General features: G+C 35.6%; 1 protein-coding gene across 6 annotated transcripts in view; it reads right to left on the reverse strand.

The window, feature by feature from the left end:
* The window catches only part of LOC140744504 (uncharacterized), a 43,361-nt gene extending 22,978 nt beyond the window's left edge, over positions 1-20,383 (reverse strand). For 4 of the 6 annotated variants that reach the window (XM_073076126.1, XM_073076125.1, XM_073076123.1 and 1 more), the window contains exons 1-3: positions 20,017-20,383; positions 18,363-18,499; positions 269-292 (exon numbers count right to left, since the gene is read on the reverse strand). In XM_073076126.1, the coding sequence (XP_072932227.1) occupies positions 269-292; positions 18,363-18,499; positions 20,017-20,116 (261 nt within the window). In that variant the 5' untranslated portion in view covers positions 20,117-20,383. The remainder of the gene's footprint in view (positions 1-268; positions 293-18,362; positions 18,500-20,016) is intronic. The other 2 variants (XM_073076127.1, XM_073076124.1) reach the window with 1 other exon arrangement.
* Positions 20,384-20,612: the final 229 nt, after the last annotated feature.

Below are 20,612 nucleotides of genomic sequence, written 5' to 3' on the forward strand. Positions count from 1 at the left end.
AGCGATGTTTGCCTATAGAAGTCTATGACAGCAAAGGTTTGCGACAAAATGATTACATCTTACTCGATATTAATAAGTATAAGTGGATCTGGCTTCCTTTTATTTACTTAAAAAAATAAGCGAAAACAAAAAAAAACAAGGGTGATACCAACAAAATCAACCATATACAAAACTATGTGTATTGTATACCACAAACCATATTTTAAACTCCAGCATACTAAAACAATATGGACAAACACAATGTACTATGTAAAGTTTGTGTAAGTACCTGATTGTCCGTTCCTTCGTTCGGCTGAAGAGAAAACAAACATTTAATTAGATACAAGACACAACAAACAACAATGAGTAATACTTATGATAATTACGATCAATTTTAAAATAAAATTAGTTACTCATAACTCTGTGGCACTTGTTTATCAAAATATATAAATTTAGTAATTTTGACATGATAACAATGATAAGGAATCTCTAACATATTCTTTAAATTATTATCGTGAATACTCCGTAGGCCGAAAAATCATTACGATACGTCAAGCCAGAATTGATTATGGGTCTTCTTTAAGAGATTGGTTTAAGTCATAGTCCGTCGCATTGGTCAAGTGCGAATTGTTTGGTCGAAGTGTTGCTACTATATACACTAATTGATATTGGTACACCGACAAGGTCCTAAATTATGCTGTTGCCATAATTAACGTAATTGTGCAATTAATTATATTCCATGCATTAAATGACATGTCATTTTATGGGCGTCAGTCTGATGTTGCCCGTATGAGTTACATTATTCTTCAAAACAAAAATGCATTTTCAATGCAGGATCCATTTCCGAGACGAATATCTTCAAAACATTGCATAAATTTCAGATTTAGATTATTTCTATACATCGGTATAAATGATATATAAAATAGATTTTAACGAAATGAACTACTACAAGAAATTCATTTTTACAGAATTTAAATTCATAAATACAATAAAGAAGTAGTGAGATAGACGGAATAAATAGAACGATACTACTCGTAAAAATACGTTTAAATGAATGTGATTGGCTTGACTGAAAGTCAATAGTGGATAACTTTCGTCACTTGACAAGAGATGGCTCCACAATAGGTACATACGATTCTGAATCACGTTATCAAAATTTTGTAAGCACCTTTTATATGTACAAGCTTTATACTGACACTGGCGGACCACGGTCGAACCTTAGGCTTCATTCAACACCATTGCCTCATGTGGTAGGAAATTTCACATTTCAAATAGTAATATATCTTTGGGAATAGCCCTGAACGTTAAATTATAAGCCTTATCCTTATTAACAAACAAAATAGATGACTAATACATGTGTAAATCATAAAATATAAATATTATAATAAGCTGGTAATTACATTGTCCGATGGACGATGATAATTAGCATTGTTCTTCTGAGACGATTAGATTGTTGATAGTTTAATTTGGCATGATGTAAGTGATACTTGATAGAGTACAGCTGATGAATTTTATGGTAATCATGTGTACAACTAGCACACGTCAATGAACCACACCTGATGTTAAGTGGTCATTGTCACCCTTAGATATATTTAATCAGTACATTAATACTAGTACAGGACACGTGTCTGAATGAGGAACGTGCGTGCAAAATGTGGAATGAACTTCCTCCTGAGGTATTTCCTCAGGACTATGATATGGGGTTCTTCAAGAGGGCTGCAAAAAGAGCTCTTCTTCAAAGCCGGCGATGCATTGGCGACTCTACAGGCGATGCAGTTCTACTACTTTTATACGTAAACGCAATCGTATATTGGACAAGACAAAACATATCAGGAAGCAAGACCTGATGATTTATGTACCAGTTGATTGGCAGTTTATTTATGAGGTAATAACTACGATGAGTCACTTTTTAAATTGATCGTACAAACAGCATTACGAAGCCTTCGATTCAACCTTGAACGCTATTCGACCCGTATGAAAAAGTCTTCAAATTGCAGGATATGAGGAGATTTGATAAAGCAAAATATATTTAAGGCAAAAATAAATAGAAGTAAAAACCTTCTACTTCGGTTTTTAAGTCATATAACAAAAAGTATTGGTAGACATACAATTTGTTAAAAGTGAGTCAGCGCTTACGTTTTACGTAACGCGAATGACGTTGTTAACAATATTAAAGAAAACTGAAACTGGACAATATTGTATATTCTCGTTAAAGTCAAAAACAAAGGTGTTTGCGGTGATAATGTAAATATATTTAAAGACGTAAGCGTCGAGGCATGTAGCGAGCGAGCATTGTTGCAAGCAGATGACGACGCAGGTACGCATGTCGCGGCGTCATGCAACCCGTGAGAACGGGGCCAGCCGGTAGCTGCCACTGAGCCACCAGCTACTGGTTAGTTAACCTCGTCTATCCCACTTTTTGCGGCGGGTGATGTAACGAAAATGAACGATAAGCGATTGGGTAGGTGTGTCTAACGCGGTCCAATTTGTAACTAATGCCTATTCATGCTGATTTAGAGAAGGCGCGGCCTGCATCGCTTTGGCGGCAAGGTCGGAAGTTCATGGTATTACGCGCTTACAGTTTAAAGCGAATTTTGTGGTTTGTAGCGACTATGTAAACCAATCTCAATAACATAATTGCTATTCAAAGAATTTACTATTCTTCGAAATAAACCTAGTAATAAAGTAGACGGACAACTCGATGGTAAGTAGTCATAATAATGTCGTACCTTTAAATTGTGTGATTAACAGATATTGGAATAATGTATAAGTTAATAACGAATATGAAATGTTATACAGCAAATAAGATCCCTCTTAATCTCTGAAAAAATTAAAACGTCTTATAATTAGCCAATTAAGTCTAGGCAGTTCTATTCAAACATTCCGAACAAACAACCAATCGAAGTATTCCAAACTATGTTTACACAACGAAGGCCACCTCGCTAAGGGTAGCACAAACTATATCTAAGTCTCAGCTACCAGAACGATTTCTAACAAAGCCGGTGAAATTGAATTTTCGCCTGAACTGATTGGGTGCCGTTTAACCGCCTGGCAATTTAGCTGGTACAATAAAGATAAGTAAGGCTTCTTGAGTTATTATTAAACATATCAAAATGTTATACAATTATTTATGCCTTAATTCATCAATTATATTTTAACAATGTGTGCAAGCATTATAAGAAAAGTACTAACATAGAAACAGGGTGCGGAAAAGTCTAATAAAGTACAATTGTATGCCTACCGCAAAAAACACATACATTGAAACGAGTGTTGAAGGAAATTACAACAGACATAATAAGGGAAACCGCAGTTGCACAATCGGGCAAAAACTAAACAACATTTTCACGCATGCGCGCCGCAACGCCGGGGACAATAGACGCCGGCTCGCAAGAATACGGCGCTCCTCGCGGCCCAGTGTCACTAAACAATGAGGCAGCGGAGGTCTACGTGCCGTTCCAATCTGCGCACAACGAATCAATGGGTAGTGGACTAGAAGCGATGAATTCAGGGAAAGTAAGCGGATGATCATGTCGTAAATGAATGAAAACTTTTCCCTTATTCCTCTACCAAATCTACCGATTTTGAAAATAAAAACCTATCGTTACATAGACGGAACACCGCGGCTACACTTGACTTGCTTGATCATGCAGCTCCATTTTGAACTTAATGATGAATAGAGGCAGGTATATAATTACTTCAATATACAATACATTTAAATTTCAAATAGAATATAATAAAAGACAGCTAGACGCTAGACAGGCATCTTACCAAGTGAAATAAATAAATATATCCTAGTTGTTGAAAAAGCTTCCCAAGTTGAATGCTTGTTTAGTTTATACTTAAATTCAACTACAGTCAACAACGTTGGCTATGATTTTTTTCATATTTCAAAAAAAATGACCATTAATCTAGAGTCTAGATTCTAGACGTTAGAAATAAGATATCAAAATTAACCTTTACAATCTTGTGATCAATAACATGCGGCGTCGAAAGGAGGAATAAAATATGAAGAACAACAAATTTTGAGGAAAAACACGAGCATCAAAGTAAACAAAGGTGTTCTCGGTACCAAACTGTAAACATTCACTAAGAAACTTAAGACAGTAATGAAATATAAATGATGACGATACAAATGGAAGATCAAACGTTATTTATCGAAATATATTTAGTAGTGAATCTTCCACTACTTCTCAGCTCTCGACGAAGGAATATTACTTTACAGGGATAGTAATTGCATTGCTGAACTATTTTTGAAATTTGAAAATTGTATAATTAGCGTTACCAACTCGCGCTTATTATGGTGGACTATGCTCTAACGTCTCTCAATCTGAGATGATACTCGTGTCCAGTCCAGCAGTGGGACATTCAAGAGTCGATGACGATAATCTGCGTTTATACCTTAGTGCATAACGATAAAATTTATTATGCATATGTGGTTGCTACCTTTATTACTTTAGTTCTTAGAAGTCATCAAAGTATAGTAATAATTGTAATTACATGTAAATCGTTATATTTATTAACATACATGTACTGAGACTCAGATGTACTGAGTAGTTTCTTTAAAATCTCCTTGCGATTGTTAATGATAGTTGAATATCCGTTCAACCAAAAGAACAGGAAAATACAAATTAAAAATCATGAAATAAAATATAGGCAAACTTTATGGAAAGATGATGCATAAAATGTTTTTAGTGACGCTAAAACTAAAATATTTGTCATCGAAAAATATTTATTTTCGCAAACAAATGCATATCTCAGTTGATGTACCTACGTACATACGTGAACATCGACCGAAAATAGTATCAATATTAATGATATTGTCTTCGTGCCAAAATAATTCGAATAGCGCTGTGGGCATTGACATTCTTTCAAATTTTTGCAATAACTGTGAAATTTGCGAAACAATAACCCTTAATTTAGATAGTTCACTAGTAAACAACAGGCGAATAAAATGAACGAGGTATGGTTTTAAACAGTTTTAGATTCCAAAAGTTTAAAGAAAGAATTAGTTCGTTAGCGCTTTAAGCTCAAAATGGAAAAAGACGTTCAAAAACGAAGAACAAGCGTGTGCTTGTCCCAATTAACTCGTTTGTTAACGTTCATAACGAGACATAAAAAGAAATAGTGATCGTACGAATATCACAATTTAACAAGTATGTTTGAGGAAAAGAAAGAAAAACAAAAACATGTGTTACTAAATAATTAACAGTAATTACGGCTAATCCACGCGTATAAAAATATATGCATTCATTAACATAAATTGATTTTGCTTAATTATCACTCTTGAATTTAAGTAGCTACATTACGCATACAGTATAGTCGATAAAATGTTACAAATTTGCTGGATTTTAGATCGGAATGCTCCTAGAAATATATTCGAATAGCCGGCTAAAGAAATTGGCCGTCAAATACGCCACGCTGTACCGATATCGCCAATTCTTCCGTGCCTAACGAAATGAGGTGGACGTCGCAAAAAACTGCAATGAACGGTTTTATTTAAAGTGAAAATCGTTTACGTCAATATTGGTAAAAGCTGAATACGGCTGTGAACTTATCATAAGCTAGACACCGAAGGCAATAAGCGACATTCATTTTAAACATAGTATTACGCAGAGTCTGCAATTAATTAAGTACAGTCATATCAAGACATGCTATATTCAGATTTCTTTTACACGAAGCTCATTAACCTAATAACATGAACACTTAGCAAATTGGTGCACATGTCTACTTTTGTAAGTGAATCATATAGAGCAACGTAACTTGCGTAATTACAACGGATGATTCCGTTTTTGAATTCCCAGAATTGGCATATAGCAAAGTACCAAAAAAGGAATTACATTTTTTGTTCAGCGATAAATGGTTTTGAATATAAGTTAAATAAACGTCACAAATAGTCGTTTTAAACCGATTTCAATACGTACGTATACGAACGTCCGTACGAATCTACGAGCTAAATGCGATTTCCTAGACTTTAATCAAAGAGTAAATGCATTCAAAAATTAAACGAATTTCTATGGAGGAACGGAGAAGTTCATTTCGAAAATTTATGTACTTTTAGGATGATGAAAATGTAAAATGCGGACGAGGTGAAAAACCGCACTCCTATAGGAACACTTGAGAGCGTTGTATAATGAAGAGGCACCGACCGAAAAGCTTTAAAGAGTACGAAAATAGCCGAGCCGATTTTTGATTTACTCGTCGGACAGGTGAAATTCCCACAGCCGCAACGGCGCTGCACACAGCCACGGAAAGTACTGTAGTAATACGGTTTCAATGAATAGTCTAATCGAAGTAAACTTCCACGTATGATACTTTCATGATACACTATAAAACAATTCTTAATTCATCGACAATGTATCAACGAAATTACATCACTGAACAATTATGGGAATAAAGGCGATTAAAACAGGAAATAAAGTGAATGAATGAATCATGTCAATTTGAGAAAAAGAATTAGCTTCCTATATCTAAAAATACACGCAACAACAAAAGATTAAGTTAACAATAACATTACGTTGCAACATTCAAGGTTACTCGTAAGCTCGTAAGAAATAACGGTAGGGTTAAGTACAAGTGGGCGGATGGTGGGTCCAATAAAAACGATAGTGATACACAGAAATTACGGTTATCGCAAAAACAAACATAAACACGTCTAATTCTTTCTAACCCCTATAGTTGTATAGAATGGAACATAATTTCACTCGGCAACGTCTATTCCTACAAACCGGACCAATTTAAGTGGTTGTCATAAATGATGTATAATTGGCTGCATAGATAGACAGTTCTCTCCGCCATAAAATATATAGACGACAAGCGAATGCATAACTGGCGGCCTTGGCCAGTCCATTTATTGCCTATTATGTCTACAATGGCGGTTAGTTCAACCCATTAGATATTATATACACGGGTATATTCCTCAACAATGCCCGATCCTGAGCCCAGGGAGCGGTTACCGTACAGTTCTGTATTTATCAGGCGAGCCGTTTCAAGGGGAACACATGCACGTGTTCGACGTACAATGTAATTAGCGTGAGCACAATGCATGAGTCACCGCACTGGGTGATGCGCCCGCGCATGCACACCGTGTACTTTATGAGACGGCCGGCATTCTAGCGGACGATGTACGGCCGCCAACACGGGACGCGATTGGGTTACGCCGGGACTTGGCAACGAGTTGCTAATCGTAGATTAAGTGATCAGGAATTTATAGATTAACTACAATCGCCACTTACGATTGATACAAAATTACTACCTACGCGAAAGGCCAATTAATAATACACAGTCGACCGAAGAAATAATGCATAATATCTATCTATGCTTCCTCCTTATAGAAAGAAGTAGGTCGACGAGTATTCAGATTTATATTATTGGTTTTATCTCATGCAAAGTTATAACATGTGCGTCGGCTATAAACTTGATCGGGAACGAATAATTAACACAACAACATAAGACACATACGTAAGACAATGAAGTAAATATAGAATATAATAATAATCAAGCTGCACGAGTAACAAGTTACACATAAATAAGTATAGGTATAATATTAATGATACTAATAGAATACTAATTTGCTGCGTCGTTAACATCCAAGTTGCCGATGTGCTACGAACATATCTTAGTCGTTGGTACTTTCTGGGATGTATTTGATATTGTCCTTACTTATTTTATGTTTACCAGACAGCGGACTCCAGCGGCTGCAAAATATTTCCTTCGTCCTACCCTTTTTCTTGATAATAAATAACTGTAACCTTGTAATAAATAGCCGAACTCCGTCATAATTTTAGCAGGATTACCAGAGCTGACCGAGAAAATACTAGGTAAAAGTGAATCACGTTAAGGAAAATCAACAATGTCTATTCAGATAAACTTTCTGGTTTTCAAGGGCAGCAGAATTTCAAGGAAGATTAAAAGACTCCTAAGGGAAAAGCTCGTAGATAATCCGAACTTTGTATGTTACTTGTCTGACTTGCATGCCTAAACCTCTTTGCATAAATTAAAACAGGCTCATCGGCTTTTACGAGTATATTAATATGACACTTGAGGGTTGAAATCAGTTTCTAAGATGATGTAAAATTCATGAGCTCATAAACTGCATATCGCGTCCAAGTGAAAACCTAGCAGCTGGCTTCCTAATTAAATATTTAGCGCAATCTATTCATGGCTAGTTCGTTCTCCCACAAATCTGCTGAGGCAACGGACCGGTTAGCGGGAATGGCCAATTTGCCGGGCAAATGGCTTGTTTATACACGCACACTAATTACAGACGCAGTCGGTAGCGGCTTCGGGACGTGACTCGAATGTGGATGCGAAGAACGAATCGAAATTTGCATGTCCACAATGAATGGAGGATGTTCATAAGCGTTGCGTAATGCTTAATCGTTAAAATGATGAATGACCGCTCGCGTTCAGGCAGTTTCCTGAAATAGTTGAGAGTGTTTAGCGATGTAACAAATTTCTTAGGTAATTTACTTGAAAGTTTTGTATTTGCGTAATAAAATACTTCAGTCGTAATCGATTTACTAATTAGACCAAAATGTAACAATCTTTACAAATTCCGCTTCCATTTCAACTGTTTCATTACGCTATAAACATTATGAGGTCGGGTTTTGCTCTGTGCGCATATCTGCAATTCCACCACAAAATGTGTTTTCTTTACAAAACTCGGCAGTCTTTTCAAGAATTTCCTTCGTCCCGACCTACCGCAATACCGAGAAGTGAATGCCTTATCTCTCAGACCGCTTATCTGCTGATTCACAGCTTGTCAAGGCACTTATTCAGTTTGTTTAAGCATTCACGACAGATGGGTATCGCTGCTGCGCTTCTGCTACGAACATTATTTTTGCTGGTTTTATAAGTCCAGACATAGATAACAACCACTCATTTGAATTGCGTAGATTTTTTTTTAATTGTATACGCCAAGTTTAATATTATCAATGTGCCACAGGAAATAAATAATAAACGTTTAATATAATAATGTTTTTGTAGTTGATAAAACTTGTACGAACAAATAAAGCTTTTGTGAGATGTATGAAACTTATAATTTTGTTATAAAAACAAAGTCGCAAGAGGTGTAATGATCTGGGACGGTAAATAGATAAAGCATTATTCAGTTACTAAAATAAACATGAGCAAATTTATATTTTGTACGTATAATACCGAGATGCACGTGGAAAAAACAAACCCATTTATCACTTGTCATGCCTCGAATAAATCTTGGTGAGAGCAAAGGGCCGATAGCTGTTAAGGTAGAGCAACAATGACACCGGTACGTACATATCGAGCATTCCGCGCGTCACTTGAGCGGGGTTGAGCGCCGTCGGCGACGCGCTGTAGGCGTGCCAGTACATTGCTGGGTCAACAGCGGTGTATTGTTTTCGTGCATTAGTCAGAGTGGCAACGAGGGAGGCGCGGAGGGAACGTCGTGGGTGGGGCTAGGTGGCGAGGTGGCTGGTTCCCGCGCCCCGGGCATTGTGCCAACGCGAAGCGCCACTGCGCCCACTGCATCGTCTGTCAACGCCATCATAAATCTACCCCTGAACAGCTCCTATTCCCAATCCGGTAAGATTCACTTTCACGCCCGACAAGCGAAAGCTCACACTGGCCTGTGAAGTGTAAATGTCTCGCGCGCAGTCTAGGGCTTTCGTGTGAAGCGTCTCAAAGTCCATCGTGAAAGAATTCGACCGGCGTCGTTACTGAAACAACGCTGACTGAAAAAAGTTTATTTTTGTCACTAGGTTTTTGTGCACTTGACTTTGTCTCAAAGAACCTTATCCAAATTGGCTTAAGATTTACACCTAAATACGAAAAAAATGACCTAAATACAATTTTGATACAATAACAATCCTCCAATATAATATCACAAAGCGACAATAAAAACAAAGCAATGTAAAAGAATTATATCGTATCTATTTCATCTTAGACATGTTTCTAAAAAAATCGCAAGTACACGAATAATACACTTAGCGTAATCAATTGATCATAACTTCAAGAGAGCCCTAACTACTCATTGCCTTACATCAGCCTACGCAGAAGACACGCAACACGTAAAGTGACTAAGGCCTAGAGTAAATAACAATTACACACGCTAGCCTCCGTAAAAACAGCGTCTAATAATGATATCAGCGGCCGTCGAGAGATAAAAACTCGCAGTTCCCCGCAAATTGGAATCTTCACGCGCTTACGATGCGCAAACTATCATTGGATATCTGCACGCGATTATCGCGTATAGTGCGATTATTTTAGAGGTCAGTATGGCCCGCGTATCTTTTGATATTGTCATAATATATTGTGCCTTAAGTACGCACGTAATATGTTTACGCAGCAAAACGGTCTCGCGGTCCACAGGTGGGCGCCTGACTCAGCTCTCCTACGCATATAACTTTAAGATTACCGTATGTTTGCTTGTTTGTTTGTTCGGTCGACTAATTACGTACTTGTTTAGCATTTACATGGAATTGGGGCCACTAACACGTTATCAAATGTGGGCTAACTGTGTTTGTAAACATGCCTTCGATCACGGAATATTTTTCTTGGCGCCTAAACAGTCAAACTAAAAGAAACGTCTATATCTGTCTCGGGAAATAATATTTGCAATACAGTCTGAAGGTGGTAGACCATTTGTGGCACGACTACGGCAGCACCACCGCCACACCTACTTTCGCCTAATAACAACAGTGTTAAGCGCTGCTGTGTTCTAGTTTTGAAAGGCGTGGTAAATAGAGACATACTTTTCCGCGGAGTTCTTACTTAGTCCTCAGGGGTAGCGGCGCATCTGTGGCCGAATTCCGGTAGAGATATCTAATCCTATGTGGGGTTGATTGAAGATATCCATGGGCGGCAGTAGCCACTTACCATCAGTCCATCTGTATGTTAACGTCCTTAGAATGAGATAAATATTGAGTGAGAATTTAACAGTGCACTGATGTTAAACGTAACGAAAGTAATATTGTTATTATTTTCTCCACTGAATACGGATTCACATCGATTGAAAACGAATATGCTTTAAATGGGCAGCGTCCAATTCAATCAGAATGGCTTTATAGCAGAATGGGCGGGCGCTGTTCAATTCAATGTATGGAACGGGCGCGGCGTGCATTGTAGAGGTCTCCCTCTACAAAAAGAATTAATCTCTACGACTGCCTTTAGAAGAGATTTATGGCGGTTCAAATATCTATATTAAGGCAGTTTTATGAGCTTCATCACGTTTTGGCGACTTTATGCGTTCGATAGCGGTACAAAAACGCGCGTTTTAGCAACACCATTGCCTCGCAACACCATTGCATAGCAACTTGATTGCCTCGACTGGAATATTTATATCTGCAGTATGATGGTTGCCTTTTGTTTAAGAAAAGCAGCTAAATCGTCTATCGCCTAAACTGAGAGTTGCTACTCTGCTGGGGCCTTAGCACGTAAGTCTTCAACATTTACCACGGCTTCGGCTAACTCCAATGTCAAGTGACATAACATTGAAAAGGGTCATGGGCAAAGGTACCACATAATCGAGATTCATGTGTAACGAAAAAGGAATAGTCTGAATGGGCATTGTCAATTCAATCAGAGTGACATTGTATCAGATGTATGGTATGTGGTTCATATAGGAAATACCAGCATGATCTCACGGTATTATTCAATAGCACGACATTTTTTTATAATATAGGAGTAGCAGACGAGCATGCAGTCCACCTGATAGTAAGTGCCGCCCATGGACATTTGTGATCTACTCCAGATAAGATTAGATTCCTACCTAAGGTCGGCCACAGATGCACCACTACCCCTGAGGACTAAGCTGTAATGATTAATGAATAGGTGTGGCGGTGGTGCCGCCGGTGTCGAACCATAGAGGATTCTACAACCTTTATAAAATATTCCAAATATTGAAACCATTTAAAATAATACCATAAAATATTAGAAGTTTCTTGTGAATATATTAAAGTGTAACCTGAATTTCGTTTGAAGTTCTTAAAGACTTATGACCTACTGCCGGCTACAAGTGTAAGAAAAAAGGCACTGAGGCGTTTATACGCGATTATGTATGTACGTCATTGAAAATAAGCCAAGCCAGCGGAATTAACATAACATTATGAATTTTAATGAATTCGGCACTAAATGGACCCCTGTCCAACTCAATCAGAATAACATTTTAGCAAAACTACGGAAGATTTTATTACGAAATGTGGTTCGTATTGTTTCAGTCGACGCATTGAGACTTACTTCTATGGATGAGAACTGGCTGGGTAACTGTGATAAGGTACTGAAAATGCTAAATTTCATTAGGAAGAAGAATTGTTCCAAATAATGATCTAAAAGGGGGGATCCCTGTTTAACTACTTTAGTTCCTTATTTTCTTACAAGTCAATATTTTTCCATAACCTGACTCTTTATATAAGTAAAAAAAAATGCAGGTGTCATATTTTATTTTTTTTCCCTAATTGTATTCGATTTGAATCTAAACTTTTTATTGTCAAGTAAAAAGACACAAACAATTCCCGAACAAACTAATCAGACGGATTGCCCATTAGCCCCCGACGTTCCCAGGCTCCTACATATAATTAAAAAGATTAAAAATAGAGGGTGATTAAAAGCTAATATTCGGTATAGCTCTTTCGCACAGTGCCAAACGCTAGTCATTATGAAATTACGCTTACGTGCACTACATAAATGCGAGTCTAATTGGTGATGTTCAGTCGATTCGCTGGAAAGCGCCATAACAGGTGAAAAATGGATCCAATTTCCGCTCAAATGTTGTATACCAATTACATTAATAGACCAAATTGACTTGCGGCAGTAGCACGATTTAGGGCAAGAATGGAAGAATATGTATATAAAAATGTTTTAAGTATGTAATAAATAAAAATGTTTTAAGTTGTAAATGATGCTACAGTGACGATATTGTAATTAGTAACCACCATCAAATAGGGCAGGAAACCTGATTGAAGTCAGGACAGATGAATAGCTTCCCGTAGGAGTCTATTTAAATATGTCTATGCTTACAGGAATTATATGCTACCTCTAAGGATCATAGGTGTCAAAAAATCATAACACATACGTATACTTACATGAATTATAGTTTAGGTCAGTCATAATGGGGTATCTTTCCTAAAGATAATTCATTTATAAGAAATCAAGATTTTTGATAAGTATAGAGAATAAATAACCCGAGATGAGCAAACGCTGTAACGATGACGTCTAAAGATGTCACGAGGTATTGTTCGATGCTGGGTAGAACGTAATACTAATAAATTACATTATTTAATCACAACATCAATGTCCACATAGATTTATTAATATTCTATCGTAATAAACTAAACATCAATATAAATTAAATTATATTTTATGGTTATCGTTAAATGTTCTTAATAAATAGTAGAGGGTCATTACTGTACAGACTTAATAAACACTATCAATACCCTTATTCTTAGTATTCACATGAATAAATATATGTACTCCTTTTTCCATTAATATATTGCAAACAAGATTATTTATTGGCGGAAGATGAATAAAAACATCATAAGTACAATAAGCATATTAAGTTTTCCGATTTTCTGACACATGATGGTGATATCGCAGTACATTTATGTCTTGTATACGATTCATCGAATTATGTTATAGAAACCTTTGTGTCCTTCATGACTCCTTCAAAGTGATATTCTTTGAATTTTTATTCTAGTTTTATTTTCTGTAAAACCACTTATGCTGAGCTTGGAACATCGCCTACCATTTGAACGTGTTGTAAATATGATACAAACAAAATTACAGCTAAAACTTTCCGCAAAAAAACTATTAAAATGGAATTATGAACATCAAACTCTAACCTAAGATCCATATTAATGTATGTGCTATTGAAATCGTAGTGGTCGTAGACCTTATATCTATTTTGATATCTCGATTATGCATCTCGACTCTAGAGTCTTATTCGGTAATCCATTCAACGATTCCTAAATACTATTCAACAGGAACAACCTGTACAAGAACTACTATTGTTAACATTCTTGATTGCAAATTTGCCTGATATCCAGGTAGTCTAGACAATATTTGCCAATATTTGCAAAAGAAGTTGAAAAGGCTGTTTAGACATTAATTGATCCGATCGCATAAACATTACCACATGTAAACATGTTTTTATTATAATATTTTTCTCTTATTGCACAAAACATATAAAACCAGTAAGAGAATGAACTTTTGCATAAAACTGCAGTGTTTAAAGCGTTGAATGAATTTAAATGAAACTGCAGTGTCCTCCAGTAAAAACGAGGACAACAGAATCTCATCAAATAATAAATAAACTGTAGTTATATGTTTGGAAGTCTAATTACGGAAAATCTTAAGACTTGTAGAATTGAATTACTCGATCGAATCGATACTTCTGGACGAGTTACGCATGAATACTTTCGGGACACATCTGGCCAAACATAAATTTATATGTGCTTATCGACCTTGGCGTTCGATCCTGATCCTAAGCGCAGCGGACAGAGATATAAAATTACCGAATGCAGCAACTCATAACAACTGCCGGTCATAAAAACTAGAAATGCACATTGAATGACTAACGTTAGCAAAATCGATACTTCGATTAACACGGCAGACATCCGTTCTACGTGGTGGACGCATCAGAGCGAAGAATAGAACAGAGATGCTGCCAAACATCGGCAAGACGATGAGTAATTGTCGCGGGCTGTCCCATCTGCGGGAATGAGTCAGACCGCTCATTGTATATGTGGATTAATTAGTACATGGGGTGGCGGTGGGTAGTGACCCCTTGAAACCTGATCCGCGTTGACGCTCCAATGAGCGACAGACAAAATTGGACCGCAGACCGGTTGGCTTCTTATGTCACTATCGTAGGTACGCGAACGCTTCAACAACTTACATTTTTGAATAATAGCCAACGTGGTCAACATTGATCTTGGTTTTTGTAATGTTTTAACTTAAATACTTCGGAGTTGCAATCTTAGTCATAATAACAAAATAGTCAACAAAAAATAACCCAATAATTGTCAATACTGGCCAATAAAGTTGTATTGGTTTAATTTTATCAAGTTGCATTTAACTGCTATTAACTTCTTCAACATCAAGGTTACTGTGTTATCAGTTAAGCATGCTTAACAAATATTTGTATTATGTTTGCAAATATTTGGCCAAATCCAAATGTGTGGCGGGCGACATAGACAAGAACTGAGGGCGTGCGGTACATCGACCTCTTCCGTCCGCAACTGATTAGATACATAAGTGCAACTTTTGTTAACCGCGCAAATACATAAATTCATGTACACAGATGGACAGATCTCGGACTTGCTATGCACGCAGTCCAGTATAGTCTAGCGGGATTACATATTTAATAGATAGGCAATTTCGCAAAGTTCACCTATGTTTCACGCTCGCGAAATGCAATTCCTCTGCAACTTATAAAACATGCAAAGTGTAATCCGCAATACTTGCAAATATTCTCTCGAAAGTATTTTAGTTAAGCGTTCTTGAGCTTTTAGAATTTGCATCAGAAATCGTCTTCCATCTCTCAGAAGGAAACAGGTATCACATAAACTGATGCGTTGGAAACTGAGTTATTTATTCTTGGAAGGAAAGTTACCAGTTATACAGAATTAATACTGGATTGAAGAGCAATAAAAGATATAAGGTATCTAAGGCTGTTGTTTTAAATGCGTATTCACCACTTTTTCCAGTATTTTTAGATACAGTAAAGTTTTGTAGGTCCAGTTGAACCTTATAGTCCGGCTGGTCCTTATAATTCTTATAACATATTCATGTATTCTTATAACTCTTATACCGTATCAAACCCCGCAATAATCACATACATTTGCAGTTTGATGGAATGTTTTTTTTTCTGTTTTGCCACAATTATCATCATCTTATTGTTTATCATATTATCTTATTCACATATCTCATTAATCCATTATATCTCAGAGCCGAACACTTGTTTCCTGTCTGAGTACGCATACCTTGAGATATCATCAGATCCTTGTAGAGAATTCACAGGTAGTAGGTACCGACTTAGGTTTTCTTACAGTGATTTTTCCTTTAGGTGACGTAAAGCCGAAATTAATCTCTCATATCTTTCGTCTTACAATCCGTATGTAGCAATTGGTAAGTGTGTTATAGTCCGCGCCAAATTGCTAGTCCGCTCTGAAGTTGTTGCTAGCAGGTGTAGCCATACAATTTGCTATGGCGACGCGATTCATTTCTATATTCAGAGCGGACTAGCAGTTTTACGCGGACTCTACTGTTCCACCTCTCCGTATGTATCAATTTATTTTTGTATTTTAGGATTAACGCGTACTGTATTACCTGTTCCACGTCACGTACGCAATAACATTCGCGTACCATCCAATCGCATTTATTGTATTTGTGAACGAAAGACGCCATTCAGTTGTTTACAATGAAACTTCGCCCGATGAATGCAACAATTGCCAATAAATTTTATTGCCTTGTTTGCTGTTTTTAGCAAAGTGCACATGTTTACCGGTTAGCGAGTATCTATTTATGTATTTGTCCAATTAATATCGTGTATATTTGTCGTTAAGCGTTTGTGCGTAAGGTTTTTCTAATTATATGCAAGAATCCTAATTATTCTCGGCCTACAATGTAAGTGTCTCGTTGTAACGAAATGTAACTTTATATCACGGCGTGCGTAAATTGACGTTTTACGCACGCTTCGCGTGCGCAAAACCCCCATTTCCGACCCCGTAATATAAAATTTTATACAACACGCGGACGAAAAATGTTTTTCTGACTCGTGTGATTGCAGTCCTCGCCTGCGGCTCGGCCTGCAAACTCACACTTGTAAGAAAAAAATTTTTCGTCCTCGTATTGTAATGTACTATTTTTGCACAAATAACAATAAATTCAGACGTTTCTTAACCAATCTTAACATTTTTTAACCAATTTTGGTACCGTGTGAATAAGCGTAATTATGAACTTGAAAAATGATTATTATCTTAAAATGTAGTGTTTTTTATTTCACAGTAGATGTATGTAAGTATACATTAATGCCCATACACAAAATATCATTCTAACCTTTACGAAAAACGATACGCAAAAAACCACTATTGTTATAATATTTACTTAGAAATGTATAGTGATCTAAGACACGAGGTTCTATACTTTAAAACATAATATGCCCCTATGACAAATACAAATAGCGATGGGGATACAAAAAACTTTGGACAGTCATCCCTTATAATATATTTTTATACATAATAGAAGAAATAAACAGGCATACCACCTGATATTGTCTCACCATATCCATTTATACTTAACTCAAAATAGAACATTAAATTTGTTCAACCCAAAGTTGATAACACCTAGGTTATGACCTATGATGACCAAGTTGGAATGCCTATGAGTAACTAAGTTATTTATGGATATACATATTACATATATACTGATACATAAATACCCTTCGAAGCAACTTATGATAAAAATGCCTCCTACTATTGTTGCTTTTGCACATATTTATAAGGATCAGTGTTACTCCAGATGCCTACATTAAATGTTGCACTTAGCGCTACTGAGTTATGAGCATCCCTTATAGACCCAACCCATGGCACTCTCATAAAATGGATAAAGGCTTGCCAATTACCATTACATAAAAAATAGAAACCATTTGTTGTAACTAAATTAAGATATTACATGTATTTTAAAGTATGGGAAGGCTTCTTATTAAATTACTGTCATGATAATGATGAATGCATTAGGAAATAGAGTTAAGTAGCTCAGCCAAGTGTGAGATTTTATTAAAGCATTATCTTTAATTATATGAAGAACCTCTTGAACCTCTGAACATGCTTAAAAGACTATGAAAGACATACATTTTCTTAACTTAACAAATCAAATTCAACTCTATAGCGCCACAGAGCTAGTAAACATTTCAATACTAACATAGAAATACACAATGTTCAATATAAAAGCACTTATAGGATTAACCTTGTCACCCAGTAGATACATATAAAACCCGGATTAGTTAGCCAATTGATCAATGTGGTAAATCGAATGGAAGGTGTTTTAGTATGTTGCAATGAAACCTCTTCAATTCATAGGACAGTAAAAGTCATTTCATTATATCATTTGTGCATTACATTTAAATGTAATTTTTTGGTAACAAATTTTATAAGTTCATCTAGATTTTCATTAAATTTATTTTTTGTAGGTAATTCAAATTGATGTAATTTACTTACTTAAAGCCTGCCTGGACATAATACATGTGTGAAATATATAAAAAGAGCCAGTTATACAGAATCTTATAACTTTTGGATTCAGGCAAGTTTATTCAACGACTTTGATCATTCATAACTATGTTGTTGTCAAGAAATTTTATTCACACTTCATTTCTAACAAAATCACCTAGTCACATGACAAAATTATCTTCATACCTTGCAATCCTTATGCCGATAACACCAAGTACACCCAAAAACCAATCCAACGGCAGATACCACCAGCGCCAGCGCTGGCAATGCTGCATACAGCCCCCCTGAGCCCCATGCTTCATACACCGATGGCCCACTATGATCTGGAACAAGTGACACAATGTTTATTCACAGTTTATGAAATTACATTCATAATATAAGCTTAGTTGTGTTAGATTACAGTAGTGTAGATTGTTGGATCTCACAACTAGTATGGCTTCTACTGCTATGCATATATATTTTATTCTCAGCAAGATCCTACATTTTCAAATGTCAAAGGCCTACATTACAATGTTAGAATGTCTGCAATTTTTTCTTAAATACCTACTCGTATAATGTGACAGTAATGTTTTTATATGTATTTCTTGCATTATACAAATATGAATTTATTAACATAATTATAATAGGGTATCTGTTCTGCACTGGATAAAACATGTGTTCAGTGACATCACATTACATGGTACTGGAAGAGAACTTCATTATAAAATAAATATTGAGGTCTAAGTAGAAATCTATGCCAGTAAATTAAAACTATCCACTTCTCCCAGAACATAATACCTTGACCATCTTTAATAACAAAGCCTTTAGATGATATTATAAAGTAAGTAACAATAAAACAATTTACAAACTGCAGTAAATTTTAAAAAATTGTATTACAGCAAAGTTTTTTAAATGAAAAGGATTCTATGAACCTTGGTTTTTTGGATTGATATTACCAGTTAAATTAATTTCGCAAAAGATGCTGTAAAAATAATAGTTCTAAATCTACCAATCAAAAAACAATTGAGTTTTGGAATTTAATAATTCATATCAGTTCCTTTTCAAAAATGTTTTAAGTATAATTATAACTATTTGCTACTATTTTTAGTAACAAAATTGAGTGTCAAAGAACATAGGATCTAAATGGGAAAAGTAAATTGGAAATTGTCCCTATAATTTTTAGAGAACTTTTATAAAAATATATAAGGCTTTACAGGAGGTTTTGGCTAGAGAACACTAAGCACTTGCTCTTTTATTAAAAAATATCTACATACATGCATAACTTAAGAATATTATCACAAGAATGTAATATTTATATTAATTAGATTCACTTAAAAGAAAATTCTATATAAAGAAAAGAAAAACTAAATAATAATAAGCATTAATTTGCTATTGTTAATATATGGTGACTTTGTGGTAAGTAGTTTTTAAAATGTTCACATAAGCAGATTTTGTCAGTTATTTCTAATTGATTGAAATGGGGTGTTTTATGAGAAATATTTTGTAGAAGGGGGTATAATGAAATAAAAAGAGGAGGTAAAAACTGTTCCATTTATTATGAAAATTGTATCATGCATTTTTAAAGTTTTTAGTAAACTGTATTTTAGTTATCGTGGAATGCGCGAAATGCCTGGATATGAATAGGTTATTGAACTAAAAAGAAAACCTTGAATCCTACATAACTTATTTCACAAAACCTTTTCGTTTTCCTAAATTTCAATACCTATGTTTACAGGAAATAAAATTGTTCTACGACAGTACATTGACAATATCTTATAGTAAAACTGAGTAGACTTGATTATATCGTATTTTAACTAGAAAATTAAGAAAAACATACGAATACTTGAAGAAACCAACTTACCGTGAGGGTAGACTTGCGGCGTTGGTCGCAGGGGTAGGCCCTGCGCCAAGTGGAGGCCTGTCGAGGCCACAAACAAAACAGCCCATAACATACCCATCATTATCACACTATTTACACAGCCGTATTATTTTTCGTTTCATTATTTACTATTTTTATACATCACCACAACACAAAAAATACACGGTCCATGACAGGTTTGCACTAACGAAATATTATAGAACACTGTACAATATCAACACTATAAATTATGTACAAACAACATTTTCAAAGTCTATGATATTTTTTACACATTAATTATTGAATTTGTTAAGTTTTTCGGGCACATTTACATATAAATTGCGCAACCCACAGCTGTACAGAACGCCATTTTTCGATATTGATGTTGCATACTGTAAAAAATATATTCGTTACAGTCGTAAATTTTATGGTGGCAATTCCAAATTTATACGTTATTATGTGGTATTTAAAATAAAAGTATTTGTTGTTACTTCCATGTTCAAATGTTTTCTTTTAACCAAAAATCTTTAATTTAGGTTATATAATGGTAATATAATAGAACGAAGTTGAAAAAAAACAAATCACAACAATCCGCAACA

This window comes from Epargyreus clarus, unplaced genomic scaffold, assembly GCF_041222505.1.
Source record: "Epargyreus clarus isolate Ecla_fem2 unplaced genomic scaffold, WU_Ecla_fem_2.2 ptg000008l, whole genome shotgun sequence".
In the NCBI taxonomy this organism is placed as follows: domain Eukaryota; kingdom Metazoa; phylum Arthropoda; class Insecta; order Lepidoptera; family Hesperiidae; genus Epargyreus; species Epargyreus clarus.